Genomic DNA, 21,758 nt, shown 5'->3' with positions numbered 1-21,758 from the left:
AACTTGGAGAACAAAATACTTAAGCTTACCAGGATGGCAAATGAAGGCAGGAGAAAGGGAATTGGGGAAAGACAGGAATGGTTGCATGCAACAAATTTTATGCTTTATTGTTGAATCTGTGCTACAATAATCAAGCAATTTCTGATGGCAAAATGGTGGCCCACCTAGAGCTAATAAGCTGTACCTAATGAAGTGGAAGTGTTCTGCACTAGTATATTGAGCTAGTGCTAGACAGCATGACTCTGAATGGATAAGTACTTTCAACAACTCTTACCCTCATGCCCTCAAAGCGTGACAGGGCTCTCAGTGGCCTCAGAGCTCTTAGAGTTCTCAGAGACTTGATGGCACCAAGTTCATTAGCACCTAATGCGTTGGCTACCAGACTGACCAGTGAGACCTAGAACACATGCGACACAAACATGTCGTGAGCAAAGAAAAATTATTACACACATTAATCAAAGACAGTGCAGTTTCATTCTACGTCTCAACACAACAAAGAACGGATTGAGCACTGTGTAAGCAGAGTTTCAACCTACATCAACAATTAGGAAGTCCAGCCAGCACCAGGCATTTGTGAAATACTTGGCAAATCCATATGCCACCCACTTCAGTAACATCTCCAAAATAAAGATGTAGGTGAAAATTTTGTCTGCATACTCCAAAACTGTTTTAATAGTTTTCCTCTGCTCAATGTAGATATCCTCAAATGCCTAAATGTGTGGAAAAAGACAAGCTTTAGTAATGTCAAAGGTGCACATAATGAAATTTCCATAATACGCTACAGGAAATATCTCAGGATTTGTCCCAAAGCAAGTGTGAAAACAAACCATTAAAGAGACTGATTCAATAATATTGAATTAAAAACTATTCAAACATGAGCAGTTTGAGAATCTACTGCTTGATGAGAGATCCTAGATAAAATATCTCACATAAATCCACAAAAGAAACCAAATTAGTCATCCAAATGCAACATTTGCTTTCTTCATGTAAATACTTACAAGAGCCCCACTGCTAAGCAGGATCATGAAGATGATAAAGCTCTCAAACCAGTTGTGCTCCACTATCCGATAACAGGTTTTTCGTAGTGTCCACCATGTTTTCCACCAGCCCACATCTACATTTACTTGACAACAACGGAATGTCTGCACACAGGCTGAAAAAAGACAATGGGCAGATGGGGTTTTAGTCATGGAAAATGCAGATTCAAATTAAATTTAAGGTTAGGTAGATGGTGAATTCACCAGCAGGGAAACAGGGATCGGGATCCATAGTGTCTTCTAATTCAAAGTCTACAGAAATTGCTCCCTCTCCAGCTGGAACACCATCCACTGTGCTTCCCTCTGAAGAGCTGGACTGTCCATCATCATCATCTTCAACAATCTGTTTATGTGGATGAAAAAGAAGTGTTGGGTGAACAAATCTAACAGAGCTATTGAGTAGTACTATTTTCACACAGAAATAGTTATAACATATGATGGTTAAATTAAAGCAGATATATGATCACACACAAACACATGCAAAACTTTAGCCAAAACAACAAACTACTAGTGCATTGACTCCAAAGAACAGTTGAGTGGTTCTCAACAGCAAAGGCACCAAGAAGTCTGCATTACAGTTTATACTGTTTTCCTGCTCAGTTCCATATTACTGGAGGAAGATAGATAGATAGATAGATAGATAGATAGATAGATAGATAGATAGATAGATAGATAGATAGATAGATAGATAGATAGATAGATAGATAGATAGATAGATAGATAGATAGATAGAGAGAGAGAGACTGGTAAATTTAAAGCCTGACAATGCTCGCTCCTTCAGCCTGTTGTTGTATAGCTATCTGCAGGGCGTGTCTCCTAATAGCTAGTATGAAAACAGCTTGAATGTCTTCCTGGAGAATGCAGAAGCACTTGGCTGCCCTGGGACCAGCTAATGCAGAACAGGGAATAATGTAAGCATGTTACTCTGATACATTGTATGCCCTACTGTTAATGTAATGATGCTTTGTGCATCCATTCTACAACTGTAAATCTGAAAAAGGGAGCTTAATGTTACATTTGTGGAAAACGAGTCACAAATCAACACAATATGGTTGATTTTAAAATACAAGCTATTTTGAATAATCAAAGCAATCAAAGCAATCAAAGCAAAGCTAACTCATTGTGTGCTGAAATCCAGAAATAATGGCTAATTACCACTGTGTTTTACTAATCCTGAAAAATCATAGGCACCATATTAACAACTTACAGGATATTTATCATTAAAAATATCCTTTATGTTTAGTGGTACACTGGGCTATAGTCTATCAGTACAGTCACTGTAAAAAGAAAGTACTCCTTTTAGGTGCTGTGTATCAGGACATAACACATTAATTAATTAATACAACCTCAGATGAATTACAAAACGTTATATATTACACACTTCCAGGTGTGAGCACATCTATAAAAGCAGACGTTTTGGCAGTTTGCTGGTCTGAGCACTCAGGTATGTGTTAACACAATGCCAAGTAGGAAAGGCATCAGCAATGAAGTTAGAGAAGCATTTTTTACTTCCCATAAATCTTGGAAGGATTATAAGACCATTTTGAACAAGTATGAAGTCCATCATTCTACAGTGAGAAAGTTTAACCACAAGTGGAAATCATTTTAGACCATCCACTCCTGGCTGAGCTTGCCAGGAGTGGACATCTCAGCAAATTCACCCCAAAGTCAGGCCATGCAATGCTCAGGGAAACTACAAAAAACCCAAGAGGTTTGACAGTATGAAAGTACAATTAAATAAAGACTAAACAATTATGACTTGTTTGGAAGGATTGCCATGAGAAAGCCTCTGGTCTTTAAAACCAACATGCCAGCATGGCTTGAAAAACTGAACTGAACTACAAGTCTTCTGATGCAATGACCTTTAGAAAGACTAAACCAAATTGAAGATGTTAGCTCATAATTCACGGTGCCTTGTTTGGTGAAAAGCAAACACATCATACCAACTGCCAAAGAGTCATAGAGTTCAACATAAACTACTTTTTATAAGTATTCCGCAGTCAAATGTGAGTGCATCTGTCCAACAGCTAAAACGTGGCCCAAATAGGAAAATTGTCCCAACCACATCAACAGATCTACAACATAATGGCTTTAAAAAATGCGTTCATAAATGAAGGCCTTCGAAGCACTGTTGTAAACACGTGGGCTAAAATTCCTCAAGTCCTACAGAAAACAGTTACTTCAAGTTATTGCTGCTAAAAGTGGTTCAGTAAGTTCTTGAATCATGGGGTGTACATGTCACATGCTACTTCTGTATTTTGACTTAGTTTTTGTTAAATAAGTAATGACACTGTGTAATATAACATCTGAGGTTGTTTAATTTTATGACCTGGTAACCTGATTATCTATTTCTGTTTTTCCCTTATGTTCCACAATGTAAAAGCTTGACAGAGGGTCTTTCTTTACCATAATGTGGTCTTAATATTTTGTTTAATCATTAACATACACGAGGGAGGGGGAAACATATTAGAAAAAACAAATCAAGTGAGTGAATTAAAGTCATCAAAGAATTATAACCGATCTGTTAAAGGGTTATTTGATTCTTCTCATAGGCAGCGCACTCTTTAATGAGTCTGATGTATTGTAAGTTCTTACAGCATCTGTATCAAGCAACAGCAAGTAAACAGAAACAATACAACCCTTCCTATAAAATACTGCCAAGAAATATTTTTTTTTTCTGTTACCCATCCAAATAATAAATACATACACGGACAGCAGCAATAACAATGCGACAGTAATATTATAGAGGCTCAATATATTCCTTTCCTACAACACAAAACACAGTCCTCTTAGTAGGAGGACTAAGCTCTCTAGCACTCAGACTTAAATGGCTCATAATGTAATGTGCACACTGGTATTTTCCCGTCTATATGGTCTCTTCTTGTTAAAAGGCTATGGTATATGGGCAGTTAGGGAAAGCATCATGATACATGTCATTGCCATGACTGTAGATTTTAGGCTAAGTCCTTCACTTCACTTCTTCTATTTGCAGACAATACAAGAATGGAAAAAAACCCAAATGTAAGTGCCCTGAAAAACTGACCTTTTTTATTGAGCCATACTACAAACCTCTGCTGTGCAATAAGGTGCTTGAGCTTTTTCATGTTCAAAGCTTGTAAAATTCAATTAAACCTGAAGGTTATCTTCCAATTTACACACAGTATGAAAACCTCAGGTAGGGCTTGAGCTATCACTTGAGACAGCATCTTACCAAAAACAAAATAAATGAGTTTAGACAAAAGAGTTTAGAGAAAAGCAATTGCTCATGCTCAGGGGATGGATATACAAAGTGATCACTGCATTTCCAAGTGTCAGGAACGGAAGAAATTTCATCAAGAAATTCAAAGAGAGCCACACAGTACAGAACAAGCCTGGCAGATGTAGCAAGAGAAGAATTTCAAATACTCTGGAATTTTGAACCTGGTATTTTTAAGTTTTTGTGAAATAATTTTGTTTCTGTGTGCAAAGTAAAATAATGTAAAAATCCAAAATAAAACTAGGATGTTTGGAAAGGATGTTTGGAAATGAACACTAGGATGTGTTAAAATTCCTTTTTCGGTTAAACAGGACTTGGAAAAATTTGTAAAAAGTTATAGACGACTAACAATTCTGTCCTTTGCTGTGTGGTAATGAATATCTAATTTCCCTCACCAACAGTGTTCTTTTAAACCAAAGTCCTATGTGATTGCATTACATGTCATAAACATTTAACTTGCAATGTCATTTAAAAAATTTGCTTTAAAACAGAAATCATGAATCTAGAGAGAGCAGTTTGACCAACAGGATCCTTACCACAGGGCATCCTACTGCATCTGATGATGCACTGCTGAAGTCCTCAGTGTTAAGATTTTCAAAGTCAGACTCTCCAATAGCAATAGGAACAGTGACAGTCACACTAGGGTTGTTGATGAACGACATTATGGAATCATCACTCCTGCTGCTGACTATGTATTTGTCCCCAGTTTTGTCCACGCCAATCACCTCTCCATTGCCATGATTGGGGATTCCGTTTGACCCTAAAGGTTTGTGGAGTTCATCCAGAGATTTTTCCTCATCCTTCTTTTGTTTCTTATCTCTGAGGCAGGCACTGCTGCAGGTGCTTCGAAGCACCGACTTTGTGAAGGCAATGCCTTTGTGTATGCGTGCAATGGCAATTTGCAAATTGTTTGACTCAGGATCATCTTCTTGTTTTGCTAGGTTGTCAGCACTGAATGAACTCAGCAAAAGGGCCAAGAAGAGGTTCAATACCTATAAGGTAATGATATACAACATAAGATTTGTAACTGATAATAGCAAAAAAGCACATATTACTGTAAAATTGAATAATGAACAGGTTTTTAAACAGATTAATGAATTAATGAATTGACCATAAAATGTAATGTACCACAAGGTTTCCTATAACCATGACCATCATGTAGAGAGTGAGACACTTGGGAATCCCAGCCACTTCCATACAGTCCCACATGGTTTCTATCCACTCTCCACAAAGCACCCGGAAAACAATGAGGAATGAATGGAAGAAGTCATTCATGTGCCAACGAGGAAGAGTGCAGTCAGCAGAAATTTTACACACACAGTCCTTGTATTTTTTTCCAAATAGCTGCATGCCCACCACAGCAAAGATGAAGACGATAATGGCCAAGACCAGCGTCAGGTTGCCCAAAGCCCCCACTGAATTACCAATTATTTTGATCAGTTTATTTAGAGTGGGCCAGGATTTAGCCAACTTGAATACTCTAAGCTGTAAAAGAAAAGGAAACAGAAGTTATTTCCTAACTCAAAATGCAGCACAACATACAGGCTATTGCATTTGTGACAAATAAAAGCATATAAATCCTTAGGAACTATGTAGATCCAAGTTAAGTCATTTTTTTGTTTTTTTTTGTTTTTTAAGAGTTTAACCAGACATAGCGGCAGTAAACCAGCCTCAAATTACAATGCTCCCTCACAGCTAAAATTATTTTTTATGATCAAATGTTTTTATAATGGAATTCATTGGGATTTTTACATTGTATGGTGTGCTGCATGTTCTTTCTGTCAGCATGTCAGGGGTGTGAAATCTAATGGCTGAGTCACACTAGAGTAAAAATAGGATGACAACCTCTGACTGAGAGTGTGGGAAAAAAATTGTGGTTGCCCAGTAATTGCATAGAACTAACCATTTCAAAGGCAATGAGATTGTAAATTCATTGCACTTATTTGCAATATTTTGGTTATGCCACAGTTTCCGACCACTATTTTCATAGTCTGATTATAGCATCAGGTAACAAGGCCAAAGCTAACCAAATAAATAGCATGGTGCTGAGTGGATGAGTGGATCTTGTATAACATATTGTTTGATTATTTATTTAATTATAGCAGAGTAAACCTGCTCTTCAGGTTTGGTATATCCTAACCAACTCAGATTTTTTGGTATTATTTGCCAAGTGACTGCAAGTTTGAATATACTGAACACAGGCAAACACTGCAATAAATGTATGTATTGTCAGTTGAAATACACTGTTTGTATTGTTTATAACTTTTATGAAGCAACCAAATTTTATGACACATTTATACATAGATACAGATAATTCCAAAGGTTTCGCTTGCTTCTTGATGCAAGTTCAGATTACATTTAGACTTACCAATCGGAATGATCTCAAAACAGACATGTTCTTCAAACTTTCCAAACAAAGCTCAATCAAGCTTAAACTGACAATGATCCCATCAAAGATATTCCATCTCTCCTGAAAGTAATAGTATGGATCCAGTGCAATCACCTTGAAGACCATTTCAGCCGTGAAGATGCCGGTGAATATCTTTACACAGTCACACACACACACACAAAACAAACCAGTGAAGATTAATAAAATCAATAGATATTTATATTTAAAAAACAATTCTCCTAATTGAACTTACCTTATTGCCAACAGCAAGCATGTTTTGGAACCCATCACTCATTGGATAATGTTCCATGGCCATAAACAATGTGTTTAGTGCAATGCAGATGGTGATGAATAGATCCATAAATGGATCCATCACGATTAGTTTGACAATTTTTTTTAATTTCAGCCATCCTGGACAGCACTCCCAGATTAGGAAGGTGTGGGCAAAATCATACCAGCAAGGAGGACACTTCTGCCGTGACTCTTCAAGTTCTGAAAAATATTTTGTGTGAAAGTACAATTTAACTTTTTAACACCACAGATATAGTCAGGATTGGCTATTCATGCCATGGTGAAAAGCACCTACCCTCCATTGTGGTGGTTATGACACTGGCAATACTATGAGCTCTCTGTCTGGCCTCTGGGCTCTGAAGGTAGTCCATATATCCCTGGTTTATTCCTCCAATGCTCTGTCTATATTCTGTGTCAGTAGTGTCAGCCTAGGGATAGAAACAATTTTTAACACATAAAATGTAACCATACAAATGTTGCATTTTACAGTGCAAACATAAATATTTATCATCACATAACATTTACTAAATAAATGAAACAAAAAAAAGCAGAGGAAATTGTTCCACAGAAAGCTGCATATGTTTCAATTACCCAAAAAGAATATTTTACAGTAAAGCTCTGGGATAACTGACATAGTATTGGCATACTGATCGTATAGTTAGAAGCTACAGCTATGCCTATCATTGTCCAAAAGCACAAAGCAGCAGTATAAATCAAAAGCACTTGAGCCATTTCAATGACCAAGAGTCCATCATTGTATCATTGATAGACCCAGGAAGAGTTTAAGGTTAAGTTAAAATTCCAAGGTTTATTTGAGTTTTGAAAAGTTGTGACTTCTATTTTCTGGCATGCTAAGCTACATAGCTTGCTAAAATAGCTGAGAAACAAAAAAAACAAAAAACTCTGCAGAGCTTTGAAAAAAGGTTCAGCCAAAATGACAAGCATAGTTTGTGACATACTTGTGTAATAAAGTGTGTGTGTATAAGAGTCAGAAAGAGGAAAAGGCCAAAATAAACAAACAAAAACAGAGCAATACAGTAAGCAAGTTATTGGGCTGTCTGGGCTACAGAACCCTTTCTTACATTGTCTCCAGTGGAGGCCATATCTAACGTCACTTTAGGTGGAAGGAGCCCCCCAGATGATGAAGGGAGTGCATTCCTACCCACCAGAGACACAACGCCATTGCAGTCTACAGAGCTGTGCCTGATCTCACGGGGCTGAAATCTGCGATGTGAAAAGAAGCTGCACTGGCTCATACTGCTGCTGCGTCGATCACACCTTTGGGGAAGAAAAAAAGAGCCCCTCCGACTCATGTTGTCCTCAAAAATGCTGTTCTCATCATCAGCAAATTCATTTTCTGAGCCCACATCCTGGGCTTGACTTCGGAAACTGAAAAGGCTGGTCTTGCTATTCCTTCTGGGTGAGAAGAGGGGTCCATGAAAACTCAGAAAGGACTAGGAGAGAAAGATAGTCTCCGATGGATGTATGATATATGACAATCAAAAAGAGGACAGAAGAGAGAGACAACGATCTTCATATGTACAAATGAAGAAAAAAAGGAACGATTTCTGTGGTGAGAAAAACTTCACGATGATGATGATTTCAATAAAAATGCAAAATTAAAACTGTTAATGAGAACAGTAAAGATCATGATAATGATCATGATAGTGGAGAAGGAAAGCATGATTATGGGGATGATGACGATGATCATGATGAACTGTTGCAAGAAGGAAATTGCTCATAAAAAATATATCCTGATGATGGCATATGATAGGAACTAAAGAATTTGATGAAGACAGAAGATGATGATGAAAGTGATGAAACCGATGGCAATAAAAGTGTGATGGCAGTAAAGAAAAGGTTCAATTCAGATTAATGACATGAGATAAAAGAAATCAAAACAATTTGTTAGCAGCTCATGAATATTTAGAAAAGTTAGTAAATCCATACTGAATATCCTAAAAATGTATAATACATACACATACAAGCTAAAAAATCAAATGGCTGCAATGTGTAAGTTTAAATTTGGTAGCCACATTGTCAGTCCATTTAATTCTCCTGCCTTTCAGTCATTTTGAGCCATGCAAGAGTTTGACAAAAGTCAATCTTCTCGCTGACAAGGCTTTCTGAATATATATCTGTCATTCAAATTAAAGAGAGTGATCACAGACTGTCATTTTAAATCATCTTTTAATAAATCACTGAAACTAGACACTGGTACTGTCTGTATTTTTACATAATTTTTGAAATAAAGTTATATTCAAAAGTGTTAATTTGGCAATTTAAATAAATAAAAAAGATTAATTTAAATGATGAGAAAAATAGATTTGTACAAGCCCAGTTGGAACAAATGTAACTTATAATAGAATACACTAATTTGCAAAGCACATAAACCCAAATTGTATTCACAATAGAAGATCGAAAACATAACAAAAGTCTGAACTGAAAAAGCGCGATTTAAGAAATATAATTTCTTAATCTGAAATTCGATGCCAGCAATATATCTAAAAGAAAAAAAAAAAGTAGAACAGGTCCAGGTTTATCACTATGTGCATCCTCACTTCTTTTCCAGGCTTTTTGTTGCCTTTTCATTAAATAGTAAAATGCCTCAGTTTAAACAGATGATATGTTTCCTGTGTTCTATTGTGAATAAAACATGAGTTCCTGAGATTTGTAAACATTGCATTCTGTATTTATTTGCATTTTGTATAGTGTCCCAACTTTTTAGGATTGTTTCATTCTAGAGTAATTTACCATAAATGTAGTAAAGCTACCATAATGAAGTATAGTAATAAAATACAGTACACCATGAAGATGTGAAAGGAGCTTTAGAACCGACAATATCGTTTTCATAGCATAGAAAAATACCTGATGTGCAGATGAGCATTTCATGTCATAGTTGAGCAGGTTTGCATCCACAGAGAAGCGATTGCGAGCCCTCTGTATACTGTCCTGTGACTCAGATTTAGGAAGTTTTCCCTCGGTCTCTTTTCCTTCTTCCTCCTTTTTTTTCTTCCGCCTGTTGCGTCTCTCCTTTGCACTTTTGGAGCTCAGCTTAGAGGCATCAGAGGAACTCTCTGTGCCACCAACTTTATCACCGGCCTCCCCACCCACTGCTGCAGCAGCAGCTAGTGCTGCCTAGAAGAGGGAAGATAAGAAACTGATGGTAAACAGGCTGATTCTTGATGTGAACCTCCTGGAGAGGTAGGCCCATTCTGCAAGTGTGCAGATGTTTTCCCTCTGCCTGTGCAAGCTTCCTCCGGGTAATCCAAATGCCTCCAAATGTTATTGGTTGAGATTTAAAACTTGCTGTAGGTGTAAATAGTTGTGTTGTTGACAGTAATAGATTTGCAACCTGTCCAAACATGGACCTCCCCAAGAGAGAGGTTAGTCTTAGATGGAACAGGAGCAAAAATCCAGAGACCTTAGCTGAATAAATGGTCATGAGAATGTGTGGATGGATTTCTATACTGGTAACATATAAACATAGAAAGAAAAAGTGCCCTAAATAAAAAAAAGGGAAAAGCCCTTGAATGACTATATAGGTAATAAATTGCACTTACCACTTAAACGTGTAAATATTATATATAATTACCACACAACCAGTATACAGTTATATAAAATACAAAATTGCAAAACTGATTGAATTTACTGTACTTCAAAGAAGATGCATTTTGACTTAACTAAAATTATATCTTGAGAGAAATTTAAGGACTCAATCAATGTACCTGAGCTTCCTCTTGTTGTTGTCTCAGCTGCTCAAGCATGGCCTTAAACTCCTCCTCCTTCTCCTGAGCTTCCTTTGCAGCGGCCTGGTTCTGCTCCTCATAGGCCATGGCTACAACCGCCAAAATCAGGTTGATCAAGTAGAAGGAGCCAAGGAATATGATGAGCAAAAAAAAAATCATGTAGGGCTTCCCAGATACACGCAAAGTCTGCAATGAAAAAACAAACAAGATTTTGGTGAACTTGCACCTTTTCAAATAAAGTATTTATACTTAACTTTTTAAAAATTTTCACAATGTTTTTATATCCCTGCCTTTGCCTGACATGACTACACTGTGCTAAAGTGTGGAGACATGCAAAAATCCACCCTAATACAGTGGATATTTTAAAAGTTAGAGGGCCTTCAAATAGAGCTGTATCTAAAGATTGCACATGTTAACTTATATTTCCAGAATTTCTCAACTCAGAAGTAAAGATGATAAAAGTGAATTTTCTAGGTATAAAAGAAAGCACAGTTGAGCTTGGTAAAACCCCAAACACATCACTTTCATTACCGTTTCAAATTTCAAAATCTAAAGTCGATGCCTTTCATTGATCTTCACATTGATTTTCTTTCATTCATCATTGTTATGGAGTAATAGAAACAACGAAACAAAGATTAATAACTTGTCAGCTAATTTACTACAAATCCCACCTGTCACTCCTCTCCATTTGACTCCTCTACACTCCATGTTTTCATATTCAGTGTGTGTAAAAACCTTAAACTTTGAATTCCACATTTTGCATTTATGTTATTTCTTGCTCTAAAACTGAAATAGCCAATCTACCATCTATGTAATTATGCTGTAGCAACAAAACATAATTGCTCTTATATTCATTTGCCTGAGACCAAAACTATATCAGCCAAATTATCTGGTAGTACACGTAAAAAAAACAAAATACAAAAGTTATGACATAAATACATTGCAAAATTCGTTACAGTGACACACTGGACTCTAGTGTTTAGTGTGACGAATCATCCATGATGCTATTGTCACGTCTCACGGAGAGAATGGGAATATGATAAAAGTTTAATAAAGTTGCATATTGCTTACATTTTTTTCTTCAGTAATATATATTAAGTACTTTTTTATTTGTTGGATTGTCAAATCCGTATGTGTATATGGATACATGTTAATATGACTTTACATATAACTATCAAACAAACAAAACTGTCTCTGTTCCATTTCGCGTTCAAGAAATGCGATCATTTGATGGCTTATTATTAGTCAAAGTTAGCACTACCTAACTGCGCAGAGTGCTTAAAAGACCTGCTTATGGGAGTCTTATTGTATTACTGTTTGCTTTTCTTGATAGTACAATGTAGGCAGTAGCCTATTTGCTGTACACCTACATGTTTTTTTTGCAGCCATTGAAACTATGTTTGCCTATGTTTGCCTCAGTAGGACTCTTGTTTTCCTTTGACCAAGATGCACCTGCACGGCATTTAGATGTTTGTTTAAACAGAAAGCTCTGAATACTCTCCATAATATTGTGGTAGGAGAATCCTTTTCCCATAAACATAGCAGGCACTGCCATTTCATGCCCTCAGAGAAGAAATTATGGAGTAATCTGAACCACGTGAGGTTAAAAGTGTTTTTAAAAACAACCAAAGATGTTTTCATAGATAGTTAACTAAACGCAATTTCTGGAGAAACTGCAGTGGCATTGTTGATTGTAGTTTGCTTCTGGTGCAGCCAAAAAATTGAAAGTAAAGAGGTTGGAATATTTCTGAAATGGTCTAAAATGTCAAAAATCTTAATAGAAGCACCCAGAGCACAATCAAGCTGGTCTTTTGATGTATGAACAGTCTGTCTACAACAAATGCTATCAGACTAGTTGGCCAGTGAAGAAGAACAAATATCACTGACAACAATAACATTTTTAATGTACCTGCTGGTAAAGGTTTTCCCAATAATCCTGGGTCATCAGTCTGAACAGTGAAAGGAAGGCCCAACCAAATGAGTCAAAACTGGTATAACCATAGTCTGGGTTCTTTCCCACTTTGCGGCACACGTACCCCTCTGGACAATGTCTGCAAGAAATCGACTCTGTTAAGCTCTAAAGGAACTGGCACCACAACGCATCATATTCAAAATGAGCTAGTATTTTTCTTAAATGGCACATTTTCTCATTTTAAAGCTGTGATGTGTTTTCTATGTTATCCATATTGATAAAATTTGGCTATATGAGGAAACTGTTACATTCTGTTATTAGTTATATTTTACACATCGTCTCAACTTTTTTGGCATTGGGGTTCTGTTTAATATGGACTTTATTCAGTACTCTGGTAACTGGAAAGGAAGCTTCCTTACCCAGCTCCACTGCTGTTTCCACAAAGCAGTGGATCTTTGCTATCTGAAGAAAGGTAATAATAAAGACCTGATTGGAACAGAGAGAAAATAGTAGTATTTAATAGCAGTGGTTTGTTGGAGGTCAATCACAAATACTGATGTAAGTATCAACAGTAGAAATGGGGTACAGCTCTGCAATGTACAGCAGTGATTGAGTAAATTATCTCGACTAGCTGTGATTTCTGTATTTCAATATACACTTTTCATTTAAATTTTTAATTTTTATGTGTTAATTTGAGATTTGAGTGTTAATTTTTAAATTTCTTTTTTTTTCTGGGATCAAATACTTACTTTTATTTTCAAAGTCCACAGTCACATTTGTGTTATTCGAATCGCTATTTAAAACATCTTCTCGTATGCACTTATTTTTCAGATTGCCCATAAACAGTTGTAAACCTATTAGGGCAAAGACACTCAGGCAGAAAACTGTGAGAATCATCACATCAGCAAGCTTCTTCACTGACTGGAACAATGCAGCAACAATGGTCTTCAGGCCTGTAAACACAAAATCACTTGCAGTCAGTCAAGAGACAGTAAATATTTGTACCAGGGAAAAAAAAAACAAAGGGATACCAGTGAGCTTTTCCTTTAGTGGTAATCCACTTAGAAAGGCATCCATTTTTTTTTAGTATATTTGTTTGTTTGTTTGTCTAACCCAGTGCCAGCACTATTTAATCCATCTTGTTGATCTTTTGGAAATAAATGAAGTTAGAATAAGAGCAGATTCTCTCTCTCTTTTTTTATTACCATCTACAGAACCACCTATAAGATGACATGCATCTTATAGGTTGGGATTGCTAAGGATTGTTCATTTTCATACTGGTGAAACACCTCTGTGAAATAGGTGTGATAATATAAATTTGGCACTGGTGGGTCCATAGCTGCTCAAGGGTGGGCAATTGGATGAGCGTACTGTTAAACTATGAAAGAACAAAACAAAAATGGTAACTGCTTACCTGGAATGACAGAAATTGCTTTGAAAGCTCTTAATACTCTGAATGTCCGAAGGACTGAAACATTGCCCAGGGGTACAAACTCTGTTACATACCTGCAAGAAAAATTGTAATTATTTTAGAATTCAGAGGGGCTGACGGCGCGATATGGCAGCCTCGCTTCTGTCAGTCTGCCCCAGGGCAGCTGTGGCTACAACTGTAGCTGCTTCCACCAGTGTGTGAATGTGAGAGTGAATGAATAGTGGAATTGTAAAGTGCTTTGGGGGTCTTGAAAAGCGCTATATAAATGCAATCCATTATTATTATTATTTACAGAGATGACAATAGGTGTAACATAGAGTCATGCAAAACAGCAATAATGAAGCTACAGTCAGTACCAAAAAATAACGCCAACAATCAATGTCTCTGTTTATGAAAGCCTGATTATCTTTTTTCTTTGGTGAGTCAATTCCAAATGTGTGACAAAAACTACAAAAATAATGAAAAAGCCTTGTACTTACGCCATGACAATGACAGAGAAATCCAGCCAGTTCCAGGGATCTCTTAGAAATGTGAACTTTCCTATACAGAACCCCCGAGCTAAAATTTTAACGAGGGATTCAAAGGTGTAAATCGCTGTAAATGTGTACCTGTTGGAAAAAAGAACACCAGTTACTCTTCACAGTATCTACACTGTGTGTATGTTATGTATGTTTGCAGAACACTTACTCCACGTTCTTTGCCCAGACAGGTGATTCGCTCAGTGTCATAAATGCACAGTTAGTGAGAATAGTGCACATGATCACCATGTTGAACAATTTACAGGCAATTGTCAAGGAAGTAACTGATTTTATTGTGAAAGTAAAATAATTTTTTGTAACCCTGGGCTTAGGTAGCAGACAGCTCAACATCAACATTAGTCATGCGTATCAGATTCATATGCTAATGAAAGGATATGAGTGTACCAGAATCCGAATTGATAGCCTTCGTAGAGGGTTGAAGGCACTCAGGAGGTACAAGGCTGGACTGGCATTGAAGCGAAAAATGACCTTTCCTTTGTTTAATACAATGAAAGTCTGGAAGAGAAACAGACAGACAGACATTTATACATCTTTATACTCTTATATGGATACTCTTTGGCTGTCTTGCATTATATCATTGCATTATAGTTTACAAAAATATATAACATCATACAACACTGTGCAAAAGTCTTGGGCCACTCCTCATTTCTTTATTTTTAAAGCATTTTAAACATAAAGAAATTAAGGGTGGTTCAAGACTTTTGCTAACAACTTCATATACTGTTGACAAATTTCATATGAATCATTTTTATTGGCTTCTAAGATTTAAAACCAACAGTGGTATTTTAATAGCTGCGTGCAGTTTCATAAATAATGAATTAATGTAAACCCGAACACTACAGAGAAAAAATCTAAACTTGGAGCTTAGTGTTCAAGTTTAAATTCAAGCAAACCTACCTTCTGATTACTGTAGGTGGGATCCAGGTCCTCCAGTGGTATCGACACCAGACCTTGAGGAATGTCTCCATATACAAGGGGGAGTGGTTTGCCTGCCTCCAGGTCACGGTTTGGTCTGAGCTTAACTTCATTTTTGCGCTTTTTCTTCTCTCCCTTGGGTTTCTTGGCATTCTCTTCAGTAATCCGTTTTTCGATGGCTTTAAGTGACTCACGGGTAAAGGGACTGAAGCTGTCTGGACCTGGTGGTACAAGCAGCTGTTCCATCTTTTCATGCTGCACCTTCAGAGTGAGCAGCTAGCCTCCAGCAACAGAAAGGCCTGTGGCATTAGAAAAGACACAATATAGGGAGCGGTTTAAATAGCAGAGTTATATTTTTCTTACATCCAACATTATTTGGCTAAAAAATGCAAATTAAAATTAATTTTGTTATGACCTGCCTCTCACTAATAATTTTTAATCGAGAAGAAAGAACAGTGTGTTTGTTTCTGCTCTTAGGTCAGAGGAAAAAGGAAGCTATAATGAGCCTAGAGTAGGCTGTCATACATATAAATTCCTTTCAGCTATGGTAAAATTAGATCTAATTACCTGCTCGTCAGTAGATAAAATTAAGATTTTACATGACAATGATCAATTCCAGGTGAGACTCAACTCCTCTTCCATCCCTCAAAATGGAAAAAGTCTGCTTTTCCCTCACTTAGACAGAACAGTGAGAGGAAAAGATCCATCCTACTAATAGGCCTGACTAATATGATGTGTTACAAAGACCTATGCACTATTAAATATGAATGCCCCATAGACTGTGCCGTATCTCTTTCTGGGTTCCCTGCCAGAGAGTTTCAGAATGATCCAAATGCAACAGTGTCAAAGACAACTTCGACATGTTGTGCAGTGATCAAACACATGCAAGAAATCAATCCCTAAATCAGTGGTCAATCAGCTGTTCCTATCATCGAGTTATACATGTGTGATGTAATTATAACAATCAAGAGAGAACTTTTTACTTTTATTACCTACATTTTAAATGTCTCTTGTCTCTACTTCGTAAAATAATCAAATGAGAAATTTGAGGAACATTATTATTTCCCTTCACTGCACACTTTCAAACATTAAACTGATTTGAACCTAAATGGTGGAAAAATTAAAATATACATCAAATTGGCATATCCATTCCTGTTGCTTAGTGCACATAAAGAAAAAGGTTAAAATTTTAATGTATCATAATAGCAGTGTGTTCAGGGTTAAAGTTGGCTGGAATGATCCAGAACAGTGGTTTGGGGTCGATGCCATTAAGTTGCAGTCATGGTACTTAAGCATCTCTCTAGTGTCACAGTAGAAGATAAAACTGAGTAATGTTTCTTTAACTGGCAGGAAATTTCAAATGAAACTTTCAAACAGCTCAAAACATCAACAAACACATAAGCTGTTTCTGTGCAGCATGTCATAGAGTGTGTCTGCTAGCTAAAGGTACAGCTGCTTTATTTCTCAGGAAATGTTTGTGAAACAAGCAAAAGACTCCTGCTTCATTACTGGAAGGAGACACAGGAAAGCTGGTGTAAAAGCCTTCTAAATCAAACATACAGACAAACCCCTTGTGAATAAGGGGCAGTAGCTGGTCTGATATAACGAAGTTTAAAAAAGGCTAGACCAGGAGAGGAAGAAATTAGATTATTTTCAAAGGTACGGACTGCTCAGTGACATTTGATGAATTGGAAATGTAAAGCTTGTAATTTCCTCATTTATTTTAGAGTTTTTGTTAGTTTTTAAAAAAAAATACTCGATCTGTACACAGTGTGTTGCTGAAGTTTCAGTATGTTTTCGCCACACTGGGAAAAATCCTGCAAAGGAAATTGAAGTATATTAACTTTCTGTTATTCAAAGTTTGAATACAAATACTACGGGATTTAATGCAGGCTATGCTGGTTAGTTTGCAGCTCTGTTGTTAAGTTTACAGTAATGCATTATGTTGGACTGGTGTAGAGGAGCTGTGGTGGTCATGGTTAGTGTTAGGTCACATCAAGGATACCAGACATCAAATTAAATTTAAGATGATGATGCTAATTAGATTCACTCACTGAATTCCACCTTGGCTTTATACTTTCAATGAAATCAGCTAGACAGGTCATAGAGTAGAAGATAACTCATGTAACATCTGCCTATATGTGGGCAAGAGTAAATACAACATTTTAAATTTGTTTTTCTCTACTTTTGTACTAAACAACAGATATTCATCAGAATTAGAATTTAGTTTGAACTAAAGTTCACCTGTGGTTTTCATCTGTCAGCTCAAAATCCAAATTCAGCATAGAAGACATTTAGGCCAGAGTTCCCAAAGTAAAACCATCAGACCAGTGGCAACTCACTGCTACTCTCTTTTATATGGTGAAGATAAGCTCCTTCTTATCTTCAGGAGGAAATGTTTAGCACAAAACAAGACCAAAAGAGCACTTCTCTTAAGTTCTGGCCATCACACTAAGCTAAACCTTCCTAATATTTATAAATACTGTACAGGTGATGCTGAAATCTAACAATAATCTCACTATTCCTTAAATAACTACAGTTATTTGACATTTAGTTGATTTTGGCATAAACAACACAAAATCGTGGATCCATCCTGCTTTGTATTTACATTTATTGCTGCAGATGGTGATGTAATGGTATTTCTTAATATTGGGCCAAATGAGCATGGTTTTATAGGCTACAGGCTACCTGACCATTGATGATGACCCATGTCCATCCATTCGTGACCACAGTAGACCCATCTTCTGTTGCCTGCTTTCAGCAGGATAATGCAGTGTCAGAAAGCTCAAATAACCTCAAACTAGTCACTTGAACAAGACAATCAGTTCACTGCACTCAAATGACCTCCACAGTCGCCACCTCTCAATCCAACAGAGCACCTTTAGGATGTGGTGAAATGGGAGATTTGCATCCTGGATGAAGCAGCTGACAAATCTGCAACAACTGTGTGACACTATGATGTCAATACTATGGAAACTCGTTTCCGCCACTAAAAAACAAAACAAAAAAAGTATCCATAACTCGAAATTTCGAGTTATCTTTCTCGAAATTTCAAGTTAGCGTTGTCAGTCAGTAATCTAGGTGAATGACATCATTTCCTTGTTACCCGGAAGCTGAAGCCCACAGCTACAAATACTACAGCTAAGCTACCAGTATTACAGCCAGTCATGAATGCACAAATTGCTGATTATTTTTACCGTGGCTTCACAAATGATGAAATCCTTGTGGTATTAGCTGAATCACATGGCGTTACTATCAGCAAACGTACTCTCGAAAGCGTCAATTTGCGATCCGGTTTTGAGTGTGCATTCCACGTAGATTACGGATTGGCAGAGCTAACTCAAAATTTCGAGTTACTTTTCTAAAAATTTTGAGAAAGATAACTCAAAAGTTATGGATATATACATATACATACATATATATATATATATATATATATATATATATACACACACACATATATACATATATATTTATATATATTAGCAGAAATGGGCTTCCATACAAAACGGACCAAAATCTCTCAGGAATGTTTTCAGGACACTGAAAACACTTGACACTCTGCCATGCAAAATTAAGGCATTTCTGAATGCAAAATGTATTTCAAACCTGTACTAGTAAGATTTTTTTTTATTTTTTTGTTTATTGTATTCATGTAGCCCTACCATATTCTGGCTCCCTAAGTTATTATTAAGCTATTTGACAGCTTCGACAGCTCATAGACTATAGCATTGAGACATGTTCTTTCACAATATAAAAGTAAATCCTTCAGTACCAGTACCATACATTTTCTAGTTATTTGACACAAAATAATAATTGATGGTCTAAATACTCTATAAAGCGATAATTAAAAAACAGTGGCAACAGTAAGACAAACTTACCAAAAGTCTCATGATTATCTGCAAACATAAAATAAACCTTGATTTCCTGTAGCTCAGCCTGCAGTGAGTAACCTCTAAAGAGGCATGCATCATTCTGTCAGTCTGTTCCCAACTCATTATACATAACTTGAGATATGAGCCACTACCACTTCAAAGCTTCAGTGTGCCCACTTTAGTTTATCAGTAACCAGTCTGCATTATGAACGTTTGCGTACTGACCTAAGAGAAATTTGTTCCCCCAACAGAACAGAATACCAAAAAAATGTATTTGGAGTTGATTAGTCACCAAACATTAGACTGACTCATGGTAATAAGTTTCAATGGATGATTGACCTAGTCTATTAAACACAGTGTCAAACGGAAGTGCAACTTTAATATTTTATGTACATTACTGCAACTTAATTTGTATGACCTCAAAGTGCATCTTAGTACTTAGATGAGATAAGAGGTGGTTTGTGACACACTCACATTTCTAGCTCACAACTAATGCCTGCTGCTGTCTCCAACGGGGTACGGAGTCAAGATTCAGTCTGGCATATCCAGGGCGTTGGCAGAATAGCTGTTAACAATCTCTGAAATGCTTTTATGAACAACCTGTCAGACTACCATACGGTGCGGATAGGACTGAACAGGACACTCTCATCTCTAATTGACAGCAATCTAATAAAGATGTTGACAGTAGGGGAAACAGGAAGTCATCTAAGATGGAGTGTGGGTTAATAATTGCTGCCATGGCCATTAACGTTTGTAATATATTGTAAACCGCAATCTGTTGTCTTGTCTTGTCTTGAGAGCTCAATCATGTTTTTCTACACAGGGCTTCCATAAAAACTGATATCAGTAATATTTATGTAGCTACAAAGACTATGCCATACTTCCAAGGTTGAAAAATCTTGTGCAGATATATAGATAACCTTCAATTTAGATTAAGGCACCAAGATAGATAGATAGATAGATAGTCTCTTAAATGTAACACTGTAAGACTTCTCAATCACCGCCTTCCCTATATGACTAACCAAAATAAAATAACTTTTCAAAACAATTCTTATAATTATTACGTTAAAAAAAAAAACGATAACAAAAACAAAACAAAAAACCAACTTAGGACAAAATGTGTGTGTGCGTGTGTTTTGTTTTGTTTTTAAAGGACATTTAGGATAAAAAGTTGCCGTGGTTTCCACTCACCATTAGTTTTCCATCCTTGCCAGGTGGAGATTTCTCTGGAGAATATCTTGAAAAGGTGAAACTTTTTTAGAAATGATTTAAAATACGCCTGTCAATCCGATTATGGTGTTTGACGCTTCTCCCGACGCAGACCTGGTCATTTCCACGATTCCGGTAGGAAAACCCTGAAAGAGAGAGAGAGAGAGAGAGAGAGAGAAAGCGAGACCGTGTCCGCCCCTCCGCGCAGGAGGGAGTACTGTAGTAAAGCGGTTCCGGGGAGCTTCCATAATACCGAGTAAGGGCAGATACCAGATATTATTATGGTGAACATCACTGCGTGTAATTGTCCAGAATACGATTCTGGAGTTCAGTCAGAAAGTAAAAACTTAAGCCACAGTAACAGATCTGATTGTGTTCTACAACTCTCTTTGTGCCCAAGAGGCGTGATGTCATTGGTGGCAGGTTTGTTCTGTCCGAAATGCTGCAATCACTGAAAAAAACACACAAAAAAAGCTGTTTATATCGCTTCATGGTAGCACAGCAGCAGACTATATATGCACCATCCTCGTTTTCCTTGTAAGAAATTATTGTATAAAGTTGGGTGGATGAGTGTGAGTCAGGAGTTTTAAGAGTCAGTAAGTCAGTCTGATACCCTCTGGTGGATACATATAGTGGTATAGTATGGGGTGTTTCTAATAGCTTTTGAATTGTGGCTAAAACGTGGACCTACACAAAACAAAGGAGAAATAAATGTAAGTTTTAATACAAAAAATTGAGCCAAAAAATAAAAATAAAAATAAATACAAAGCTTGAAAATAAGTAAATAAATAAATACATAGGGGTACCAGTTATCGTTACGAGCGCATTTTCCTTTATGTCTGATTCTGTTGTGGTAGCCGCAGTATCCTTTGGGCGGAAAAGGTAGCATATAAAAGAAATAAAGCCCCTGATCTCATATTTACAACCCACAATGTGAGACAAACACGTACTGTAGTGTATATCTGTTTGTTCTCAATAACGGGGGCTTTAACAGAGCCTTTAAACCTTTAATAAATCCTTTAATTCGCAATTTCCTTGCATGCGTCCAAACATATTTCGGCACAAGTGTCAAAGTACAAACTACTCCTCCCCTAAGAATTTAATTAGTGAAGGTTTGGCTCACTGACAAAATTAATATACCTGAATCCCCCCTA

At 36.8% G+C, this 21,758-nt stretch overlaps 1 protein-coding gene across 2 annotated transcripts in view; it reads right to left on the bottom strand.

The window, feature by feature from the left end:
- Positions 1–21,758, bottom strand: part of scn1laa (sodium channel, voltage-gated, type I-like, alpha) — a 72,406-nt gene that overhangs the window by 5,467 nt on the left and 45,181 nt on the right. Inside the window, exons 1-21 of one of the 2 annotated variants that reach the window (XM_019352502.2) lie at positions 20,587–20,739; positions 15,503–15,819; positions 14,982–15,100; positions 14,754–14,843; positions 14,546–14,674; positions 14,049–14,140; positions 13,384–13,587; positions 13,054–13,120; positions 12,632–12,773; positions 10,702–10,908; positions 9,842–10,111; positions 8,056–8,427; positions 7,269–7,401; positions 6,936–7,174; positions 6,662–6,835; positions 5,422–5,778; positions 4,830–5,285; positions 1,242–1,380; positions 999–1,153; positions 537–710; positions 275–397 (exon numbers count right to left, since the gene is read on the bottom strand). In XM_019352502.2, coding sequence (XP_019208047.1) covers positions 275–397; positions 537–710; positions 999–1,153; positions 1,242–1,380; positions 4,830–5,285; positions 5,422–5,778; positions 6,662–6,835; positions 6,936–7,174; positions 7,269–7,401; positions 8,056–8,427; positions 9,842–10,111; positions 10,702–10,908; positions 12,632–12,773; positions 13,054–13,120; positions 13,384–13,587; positions 14,049–14,140; positions 14,546–14,674; positions 14,754–14,843; positions 14,982–15,100; positions 15,503–15,766 — 3,906 coding nt within the window. In that variant the 5' untranslated portion in view covers positions 15,767–15,819; positions 20,587–20,739. Of the gene's footprint in view, positions 1–274; positions 398–536; positions 711–998; positions 1,154–1,241; positions 1,381–4,829; positions 5,286–5,421; positions 5,779–6,661; positions 6,836–6,935; positions 7,175–7,268; positions 7,402–8,055; positions 8,428–9,841; positions 10,112–10,701; positions 10,909–12,631; positions 12,774–13,053; positions 13,121–13,383; positions 13,588–14,048; positions 14,141–14,545; positions 14,675–14,753; positions 14,844–14,981; positions 15,101–15,502; positions 15,820–20,586 lie in introns of those variants that run through there. The other variant, XM_019352503.2, reaches the window with a different exon arrangement.

Source organism: Oreochromis niloticus, linkage group LG16, assembly GCF_001858045.2.
Source record: "Oreochromis niloticus isolate F11D_XX linkage group LG16, O_niloticus_UMD_NMBU, whole genome shotgun sequence".
NCBI classification, from domain to species: Eukaryota; Metazoa; Chordata; class Actinopteri; order Cichliformes; family Cichlidae; genus Oreochromis; species Oreochromis niloticus.
Note: the sequence above shows the minus strand (reverse complement) of the source record. Positions and strands in the feature narration are given on the sequence as shown.